This window comes from Canis lupus, chromosome 15 (genome assembly GCF_048164855.1).
Source record: "Canis lupus baileyi chromosome 15, mCanLup2.hap1, whole genome shotgun sequence".
Lineage (NCBI taxonomy): Eukaryota > Metazoa > Chordata > Mammalia > Carnivora > Canidae > Canis > Canis lupus.
Genome location: NC_132852.1, coordinates 34,223,503 through 34,233,454, shown reverse-complemented (window position 1 = coordinate 34,233,454; position 9,952 = coordinate 34,223,503). Strand labels below are relative to the sequence as shown.

The 9,952-nt window shown below is 54.7% G+C and overlaps 2 protein-coding genes across 4 annotated transcripts in view; one reads left to right on the top strand and one right to left on the bottom strand.

Moving 5' to 3' along the window:
* The first annotated feature begins 1,469 nt into the window (after positions 1 to 1,469).
* BRF2 (BRF2 general transcription factor IIIB subunit) lies at positions 1,470 to 5,449 on the top strand. Its single transcript, XM_072776435.1, has 4 exons — positions 1,470 to 1,746; positions 2,434 to 2,493; positions 2,963 to 3,284; positions 4,111 to 5,449. Exons 1-4 carry the CDS (start codon positions 1,593 to 1,595, stop codon positions 4,838 to 4,840), a joined length of 1,266 nt encoding a protein of 421 aa, XP_072632536.1. The 5' UTR covers positions 1,470 to 1,592; the 3' UTR covers positions 4,841 to 5,449.
* Positions 5,346 to 9,952, bottom strand: part of ADGRA2 (adhesion G protein-coupled receptor A2) — a 35,570-nt gene continuing 30,963 nt past the window's right edge. For all 3 annotated transcript variants that reach the window (XM_072776427.1, XM_072776429.1, XM_072776428.1), the window contains 4 exons: positions 9,786 to 9,909; positions 9,162 to 9,307; positions 8,557 to 8,646; positions 5,346 to 8,321 (listed from right to left, as the gene is read on the bottom strand). In XM_072776427.1, coding sequence (XP_072632528.1) covers positions 7,061 to 8,321; positions 8,557 to 8,646; positions 9,162 to 9,307; positions 9,786 to 9,909 — 1,621 coding nt within the window. In that variant the 3' untranslated portion in view covers positions 5,346 to 7,060. The remainder of the gene's footprint in view (positions 8,322 to 8,556; positions 8,647 to 9,161; positions 9,308 to 9,785; positions 9,910 to 9,952) is intronic.

Sequence of the window (9,952 nt, the reverse complement as noted above, 5' to 3'; positions counted from 1 at the left end):
GACCACTGATTATAGCTTTTTCAAAAGAACCTATAGCCCTGTCTAATCAGATTCTTTACTTTTTGAGGCTCAAATCTTCTGAGGAATCTCCGGGTACATGGTCATTGTGTCACCTGTCTCTTCAGACTAATAAGCTTCATTTTTTATTTTGAAAATTTTTCAGTTCTAGAATGCAAAATTTACTAGTCTTCTAAGGAAGGCAGCTGTGACCCGTATCTTACTCCTCAAGGGAGTATCCCAATTTATGAAGGTCTAACAAAACATACTTACTTCTCAATTAATTCTGCATAGAGCTGTCCAATCATTTTCTGTTCTCAGTGGAAAATGCTGATCTTACCCTTCCAACCCCAATCCCCCGTATAAGGTTGAAATTGAGCCCATGACAGTTCTTAAAAACTGCTAATGCCAGGAGCCTACCTGAAATTCTCCACTGTCAGCCCGAGAAACAGACTCTCCACACAGATTTCGTGCACCTGCTGTGCTGACTCCCATCTGCCTTCTTGGAGTTTTAAGGAACAGACTTCTGGTGGTCCTTGCCATTTAACTCAACTTTCTTGTTTTTCAGACACAGCTGATTCTAAAACGTTCAAGCATTAAAAAATCTTTATTCTTGGCATGTCCTGGTGGCTCAGTGGTTGAGCGTCTGCCTTCAGCTCTAGGTGTGATCCTGGGATCAAGTCCTACAGGGAGTCTGCTTCTCCCTCTGCCTATGTCTCTGCCTCTCTCTGTGTGTCTGTCATGAATAAATAAATAAAATCTTTATTTGCTTAGAAAATACACTCTTCTGGTGACTTAATGTGTATTCAAACATAACATACATAATTTAAAATTTGTAAGCTTGGTTTGCATCACTGATTCTTTGACTTATACTATACCAACATAGGAGCTTGGGAGCCAGACTCTTGGAATATCTGAAAACTCAGCTTTTAAAAACATCCAAGTCGGCTTGGAACCTCCAGTTTGCCCAAAGCCTCAGCACCTCATGTTCTTTCCCTCCCAATTCCCTCAGACATTCCTTGCCTTCTCTCTGAGAGCATGAGTTTGCCACTCTGAACTTTCTATAGTTGAGAAAAATAGACTGCAAAGAGGGGAAACAACATGTCTGGCACAATGTCCTCTCACTACAATATTCTTCCTTTTACGCATACTTTGTACTACGGTCCAAATCAACATTTGCTACCAAAGAGAAATAGATAATTTACGATTCCCCTAGAGTTTCAGAAAGGAGAGTTGTTTGGGAACGGCAACAATTTCTTGTCTGTGATGTGTGTCCCTGTAGGTAGAATTTCACCCACTCAACCCCCAGTCTGCTCCACTTCAATCGGACCACAGATACCACCGGACGCCAAGACGCGGTCCAGGCCAGGAACCTCTTTTTATAGCTCACGTTTCTACCCGAGCCGTCAGGGAAACGGACCGGAAGTGTGCGAGGCCTGCCGCCCGAACTACCTACGTATCCCGCGGTTGCTCTGGAGCCGGAAGAGGAAGGTGCACCGCGTAGAAGGCTTCCCTCCTAGTTCCGGTTTCTCCACCGTTGCTCTTGCAGGCGTGGGCCCGGGTGCCCGGGGGCTTCTGCGGCTCTGGGTTGTGAGATGCCGGGTGGAGGCCGCTGCCCCGACTGCGGGTCCGCTGAGCTCGTGGACGACTCGCACTACTCGCAGAGCCAGCTGGTGTGCTCAGACTGTGGCTGCGTGGTCACCGAGGGAGTCCTTACGACCACCTTCAGCGACGAAGGCAACCTCCGAGGTACCCAGGGCTGTGGGTGTGCGGGCCGCGGCGGTGGAGGGGCTGTCGTCAGATTCCGGCCTGCGGGAGGGCGGAGGCTGCCGTTCGTCTGCTTTTCTAGCACTTGGTGCGACATCTGCCATGTGTTAGGTATTATATATATTATATATACATGTACCTAATATATATATGTATTAGGTGTAACATGTATAAATGCTAGGTATAGTAAGCGTTGACCAAATGAAACAGAAACAAAGTACACTCAGTTTACCTCGTCTGGATATGACGGAAGGGTTATGGGTCAATTCTTTACAAATACAGACAAGACTATTATCCCGAAATAGTTTTTAGCACTAATTGGCAAAAACACCCCCCTTTTTTTTCTTTGTTTTCCGAGTGCCTCACCAGTTCAGCCCTCAAAATCATGACTCAGGAAAATTGCCCGGGATTGGATACACAGGAGGGAGGGCTGAGAATTTGGAGCACCTGAGGCCACTTTAGTGCCATGGTGACCTTCTCAGTCTCTGTATTTCTACTGCTTGTGGGCATAGAAGGCCAGATGGACTCTTAACGTGCAAAGTGGGGCACCTTCTGTGAGATAAGGAATGGAGCCTAATGATAGGAATTCTCCCCAGTTTTGTGTGGCGGGTGGCCAGGAGTTTGGTGAATAAAGGTTGAACAAGCTGTTTGTTGTCCGTTGCCTTACAGAAGTAACCTATTCCCGAAGCACAGGGGAAAACGAACAAGTCAGTCGCAGCCAGCAACGAGGTGAGAATCAACCTTTTATGATACAGAAAATTCTCTGGAAGGTCCAGCCCATCCTCTTGCTTTTCCTGTTTTCACTATTACTGTGTACAGTAGAGCCTAAAAGAATGGCAGTTGGAAATAAAGAATGGAGGTGGTTCTGAGAGAGTCTATGGTTCTGATTCTGTATACAGGTTGGGTGTGTCAGGGCTGTGTGACATGTAGACTCCAACATCCCAGATCACACTCCCGCGTGGCTCTGAATCAGACTGACCTCCAAAGAATGGTGGGTTGAAATGTAACTTCTTTGCACAGATTTCTTTGTGCCTTTAGAATGACCTCACCAAATGTCACTCTTGTCATTTTAGAAAGTTACATTATTTGTGCATCTGGTGTTGGAGGCAAGTTTAGCAGAAATTGCTAGGAGCTGCACAGTAGTGCCTTTGACTTTGACACCCCCCCTCCCCCCAACTCTTGCTGTGGGCTTTCTTAGGTCTCCGCAGAGTGAGAGACCTCTGTCGAGTTCTGCAGCTGCCATCAACCTTTGAGGACACAGCAGTTGCCTACTACCAGCAAGCGTACCGGCACTCTGGCATCCGTGCTGCCAGGCTGCAAAAGAAGGAAGTGTTGGTTGGCTGCTGTGTCTTAATTACCTGCCGACAGCATAACTGGCCCCTCACCATGGGAACCATCTGCGCCCTGCTGTATGCAGATTTGGAAGTGTTTTCTGGCACCTACATGCAGATAGTGAAGCTCCTGGGGCTGGATGTGCCATCCCTCTGCTTGGCGGACCTGGTGAAGACTTACTGTAGCAGGTAAGCTGCCCGCTGGCAAACTCTGGGACAGGCTGGCTCCTTAGAACCCAGTCCTTTGAGCTTTGCTGTCTCTTTTTCACCAAAGCCCATTTAAAGGAATTTGGGAGAAAAATGTAGTCTCCCTCTCTTGTGCCCAGTACTAATAAGGTTAATCCCATTTTACATTTCTAGACTGCTGTCATTTCCAAATCCCTTTGCCCTCACTGCAACCTAATGACATAAGCAAAGTAGGTGTCAGCCTTGGCAGAGGGCCACTGAGTTGTGGCTCTTGTGTTGTGCATAGCCCGCTTGGCTGTGTGCACCAGCCCTGCCTCAGCAGGATCATCTGTGAATGGAGGCAACAGGATGTTAGTCATGGGGCTGGAAGCAGAAACTAATGTCTTTTTTTTAAGTAGCTGTGGTGTTTTCTTTCTTCTGAAAACTACAGTATAAAGCAAAGGTTATCAGTGTTAAGTGGCTTTGGGTTTGCATGGTTACTTCTTAGCTGGATGAATATGGGCCAGTTTTTTTTAAACTATATGTATTTTTAGTGGGGTGTAGAGGAGATGACAGGAGAACATTTGTAAAGCGCTCAGAATGATGGCCGGTGGAGGTGCTGACAAACGTGAGCTTTCTTGTGCATTTTCCTGCCCTTCGCTGCACAAGTAGAAGACTCAGCCTGTCTTCTCTCTGCACCTCTATGAACTCCGTACCTGGCCAGCGAACTTGAGCATTCCAAGAGGAGAGAAGAGCTTGCCCACTGCGAGTGTACTCCTTTTCCTTGCTTTGGAAGAGCAGCCCTCTCCCCTGTAGGCATGGAGACCAGACTCTCATTTTCTTTTTTCAGCTTCAAACTGTTCCAAGCTTCCCCGTCTGTTCCAGCCAAATATGTGGAGGACAAAGAGAAGATGCTGTCGCGAACATTGCAGTTGGTGGAGCTGGCAGACGAGACATGGTTGGTGACCGGGCGGCACCCCTTGCCTGTCATCACCGCTGCTACCTTCCTGGCTTGGCAGTCACTGCAGCCTTCGGAGCGTCTGACCTGTTCACTTGCCCGATTTTGTAAATTGGCAAATGTGGACCTGCCCTGCCCTGCTTCCTCCCGCCTGCAGGAGCTGCTGGCTGTGCTGCTGCGGATGGCCGAGCAGCTGGCCTGGCTGCAGGTTCTGAGGCTTGACAAACGGTCTGTGGTGAAGCACATTGGTGACCTTCTCCAGCACCGGCACACGTTGGTTCGCAAGGCCTTTCGAGACGGAACAGCAGAGTTGGAAGCCGGGGAGAAGCAGCAGCAGGGTTGGGGCAAGAGCCCAGGGCAGGGAAAAGAGGAGGCAGCGACGAGTTCCTTAGATCGGCCCGAGGGCAAGAGACCAGCTAGTCCTGCCCTTCTTCTCCCACCTTGCATGTTGAAGCCCCCGAAGCGGATCTGTCCCCCACCCCCTATCTCCACAGTCACCGGAGATGAGGACATTTCTGATAGTGAAATAGAGCAGTATCTGCGTACTCCTCAGGAAGTTAGGGACTTTCAGAAAGCTCAGGCTGCAAGACAGGCTGCCATAGGGGTATCAAACCCTCCCTGATGTGCATCCAGGGGAGCACTCACACCATTCCTGCAGCAGCTTGACAATAGACCTATCACTTCTGGAGAAGTGAGTGTATGTGAGTCCTGAGATATTTATTTTTTCTTATTTAAAGTAACCATGGGACTCTGTGCAGTTAATTGGACCCTGGGTCCTGGAGTAGTAGCTGGGAGCAGTGCAGGGACAGTGGGTTTGGAGAGAATCCCATCTGTTGGTGCCAGGGAGGAAGGTGCAGATGTTCATACTACGAGGGATGGCTTTCCTCCTAGACAGGTTGGAGGGTGCCAGGCTTTCTCCTGGTTTGTATTGGATACACTGCTGCTCCAGGCCTGCCAGGCCCTTCCTGCTCATGTGGAGTGGTTGGTGTTTTGAAAGCTATCAGCCCTCAGAGGACAGGAATTGGGCGGCTCCTGGCCCTATGTCATTTGTAGATTGATGGGTTCTTGTGTATGGGGTTGGGGGTTTTAAAATCCTCTACCTCATAACAAAAGGACCATGGGTGGACTAAAGTTATATAGCTCAAAGGGCTTTGCAAAATTTTAATATATTAAAACAAGAGGCATCTGCTAAAAAACATTCTATTGTATAAAACCCGAGCTTTTAAAAACATGTTTTCTTTGGCACTTTTCATCCCCTCCCTCCCTTTTCCCCAGCGTATTGCAGAAAGCTCTCCAGTGCTAAGGCATGGGCAGGGTATGTAAACAGCAGCCAGCATATGTGGAAGAATAATACGAAGCTTTTTTTTTTTTTTTTTTTTTTTTTGAGGGGGGGTCTAATATTGTCTGTGCAGCAAGCATAAATAACAGGATTCATCCCAAGGTGTGTGGGTTTTCTCCCCTCCCTTATGTCTTTCGCCTTGGTGATCAGATGGCGGCGACATGGACACTGGGAGGGGACCTGGACCAGGTCTGGTTTTCCCTGTTGCTCTTCACCAGGCTCGGCTTTCCCTCCACTTTTCATTGGGTCCTGTAGTAAAAGGCTGGTGGTTGCTTTGTAGGTGCTGGTGTTTAAAAGGAGTGAAGGCACAGCCCCCATGTGAGCTGCAGGGACCCTACCTGCTGCCTTGCGGGGGTGGGGTTGGGGTGGGGTTCAGCTTGGGCTTCTGTGAGGCAGGAACCTGGACTGATGTTTGGAAGGTTTGTCCCTAATACTGAGCTAGACGTCAGATTCTTGGAATGGTTCTTCCTTATGGCCTCCTGGAGGCAGGGAAGGGCCCTTCCTGGGTCCCTTGGTGTTGGAAGGCTGAGACTGGGGAGGTGGGTCTTGTAACTGAACAGGAAGTGCTTCTCCAGGACCACCTGCAGCCTTGTGATGGAGCCTCCCTTCAAAGCACTGTGTATAGGGCACCATTGCCTTCGCTCCAGATCTAAGCACTACTCTCCACTTGCCTCAGATCTTTCCTGAGGTACTACCTCTAAAGCCCTGCGGTGTGGTTTGTGTACCACTCCTGTGGGACGCGCCTGTCCCTGACTGGGCACCCTTTCCACGTGCACCCCCCATTCCTTAGAACTCCAGCGCTGCCTTCCACACTGTTCCACCTTCTCTTGCATAGTTAATCTTAAAAGCAGCACCTATGGGTCCTGGTCACTTGGCTCATCTGCTAGGCTGGCCCCTAGTTGGCCAAAAGCTGGGTGGGGGAGAGGCCCTAGGATCTAGGCACAGATGGCCATGGGTGACTTTAGAGGAGGGCAGTGAGGAGAGAACAGGGTTCTCAAGCTCCCATCATCTGTGTGTTCCTGATAAGGCTGATGACCACCAGCCAGACAGGGCGGAGAGGTGGGGAGTACCTATGGAGGAGCCCACCTGGGGGATGTGCCATTGCCCGCCTCCCACGGGCCTCCCGTGGGCCTACAGGACCTTCCCTCACTACCCTGGACGGCACCGATACGACTGGCAAAACTAGCCTGGGCTGGGACGGAAATGTGTACTGCTTGCGGTCCTGGGGTGGTCCTGGGGTGGTCGCCACCCCAGAGTGACGCCTCTCTTGACAGCGGCGGGCCTTGGGCCTGTCTTCCTCCTCCCCCCAGCCCCCACCGCCGACTCCAGGACCGAAGCTGGTGTGCCAGGCGGGCGACAGCCCCCGGGGCCCCTCTACCTCCAACCTGCCGATGTACCGATGTACCGGTAGACGTCTCCGAAGGCCCCGGAGAAGCCCGGCGGACCGGGTCGCGGGGCCTGCGCGTCCCGCAGCGTCACCCGCCCCCGCCCCCGCCCCCCGCCCTAGACGGTGGTCTCGCTCTTCCAGAGCCCCGTCTTCATGCAGGCGCCCCCCGCCGCGTCCGCCCCGCTCACGTCGTCGTACTTGGCTCCCTTGGGCGCGCCGTTCAGACTGGCTGCGTTGAGGGGGTACGAGCGCCGCTTGCTGTCCCGCTCGGGTGCTCCGCCCCCGCCGCCCCTGAGGTTGTCGCGGCTGGCGCTGCGGCGCTGGCCCTGCCGGCTGGCCTCGGGGGGTGGCGCGGCGCTCGTGTCGCTGCCCTCGGACGGCGTGAGCATGGGCTCGCCCTCTAGCTGGAGGCCCGGGCTGTTGCGGCTGCTGCCCGGGTGGCTGTCGGACGGGCTGTTGTGCAGGCTGCCGCTCTCACTGGACGGCGGCTCGGGCGCCCCGGCTGCTGCCCCCACGCGCAGCGCCCTGAGCCGGTTCTTGGCGCCGGCCTCCCCCGCGCGGTGCGCCTTGGCCCGACTCTTGTGCGCCCGGCGCCCGTGGTGCAAGTTGTTGGGGTGGCGGGGGGCAAGGCTGCCCCGGGAGCCCGTGGGCTCCGGCTCCCCCTCCCCGCGGGCCGCCGTCCCCCCCTCGCACACCTGACTCTGCGCCAGCTGCAGGTTGGTGAGCTTGCAGGGGCCCAGGGGCGGCGCGTGGCTGCTGCTGCCGCTCGGGGAGGACTTGAGGGACGGGGGTCCCTCTCCGAACACGGGGGAGCCGTCCTCTGGGGCGGCGGGCGCGGCCCGCGGGGAGGCGCGGGAGGCCGAGGCCTGGGGGCAGCAGGCGCGCCAGGAGGCCCTGACGTCCCGGCGCCTGGCACAGTGGTGGGTGAAGACGAAGAGTCCCAGGGCGGAGGCCGCCGCCCCGTACAGGCAGCTGCACACCACCCGGGGCAGCCAGCGCTGGGACACGGCCAGGGCCCCACAGGCCCACATGGCCAGATACAGGAAATGCGTGGTCACCAGCGCCCCCAGTTGGACTCCCGGAGAATAGAGGCCGTCACCATCCTCCGGGGGCCCGGGTGTCACCACCCCCGCGCTCCCAGTAGCCAGAAGGGAACCTGAGTCGTTCAGGAGGGGGCCGCTGCTCCTGAGCCTGCTGGAACCCCTCAGCTCCTCCCCTGGCTCCAGGGAGACCCTGCTGGTGCCCCCCTTTGGGCTCTGCACCAGTGGACTCCTTAGGCGCAGCCCTGCACACAGGAAATAGATCCAGGTGATCAGCAGAATCAAAGCCACGGGGATGTAGAAGGCTCCTAGGCTTGGGCGCCACACCAGCCAGCAGCTGAGGGGAGACACAGGCAGTGGATGAAGGGTGGGAGGAGCACATCTGAGGTAGCTGGGTGGTGGGGTAGACAGGACATGGTGAGTGTAAAAGCAGAAACTGGCTTGGGCAGCATGCATGGGTTTGGGTGAGGTCCCTGGCTGGGTGGGCCTGGCAGGTGCCCCTAAGAGTGCAGTTGAAGGCATCCAGTGTCAGGGCGGGTGGGTTTGGGGTGGGCAGGCAGGCAGCGGCTCACTAGGGGCTGTGATCCCGGTAGTTGTGGATGTTGACAGCAGCTGTGATGCCACAAATAATGAGTGGGATCCCTCCGGCAATCAGATAGAACCTGGAGAGGAGTGGGGTTCGGGGGTCAGGGAGTTGGGGAACTAAGGGAGTTGGAACCAGATGCTCAAAGACCTTGACTCCGGGTCTCTGTCCCATCCTCTTTCCCATTTAAATTCTGTCAGAAATTTTTGTCAGGAATGCAAGGCCCCTACAGGGCAGGCTCAGTAGGTTCCTAGGGGACTTGGCCACAACTGTCCTAGGGGACAGAGGCCAGAATTGCTCTCTCACCTGAAACGGTACAGAAGTCAGGGTACCACTCAGGTTCCCAGGATCCCTGCCCAAAGCCACTGGAGTCACTTCCTTCCCTGGGCTTGTCATCCCTGAAGAGCCCTAAGGATGGTTCCATGGCCTTGGGCAACCTGGAGCTACCTGGGGCCTTGCCTCTTCTCTCTTTGGATAGTTCTCTGCCAGGACCTTGGACCCGGCCTGCCTCCACCCTGGGAGAACAGATTTTGGTGTCCTACACCCGCCTCCGAGCCCTTCACCCTTGCAAAGCTGACAGTCAGAAGCACGTACCGGAGCATGGGTCGGGGTGCGGGCGGGGCAGAGTCCCCTTCTTGTGGAGGGGGTGCTCTCCAGGTGAGCTCCTTGTGGAGGACGCGGGCCTTCACACCCATCCAGAGCAGTGTGGACAAGGAAGAGTAGTGCAGAGTGATGCCCACCTGCGGGGTCAAGCCACGGGGTGGGGGATTGGGGGCGAGGGGGAGACCACGCTGCTACTAGAACTCCCTCAGGGCCTCAGTCTAAATATTTTCCCACTCCTCCTATGGACCCACCCCCAGGTCTAACCAGATCCCCCTCAAGGTTCTGGCCCTGCTGTCACCCTCTTCCTTCCACACCCTGCTTCTCTCCTGCTCTGGAGACTTCTCCCTACCCTGCCCTCGCTGTCTGGCTAGTACCTGACCTCTGCTCCATTGCAGATCCCCACTCTCCACTTTAATGGCCCATCTTTTGCTCTCTGTACTTCTTACCACCCCTACTCCCACGCCCCACCCCCAGCAGGGCTGGCCACAGCAGTGGAGATGGGGCCTTTTAGCATGAACCTCCCGTTTCCCCTTGCACCTCCTGACTCTGTACCCAGGTTTCCATCCCTCATCTTGGGGCGCCCCCCACCCTGCCCCAGCCCCTTCTCCTGCTTACTGCCTGGCAGACCATCTGGTAGTTGGTGAGCGTGATGCCTCCTGCAAAGACGGCAGAGGTCATGGCCATGTGGAAGCACAGGTTCAGCAGCATGTGCCAGCCCTTCCGGGACACGTGGATGGAGCTGCCCCAGAAACGGTCTTTAATTAATGGGCCACCCAACCCAA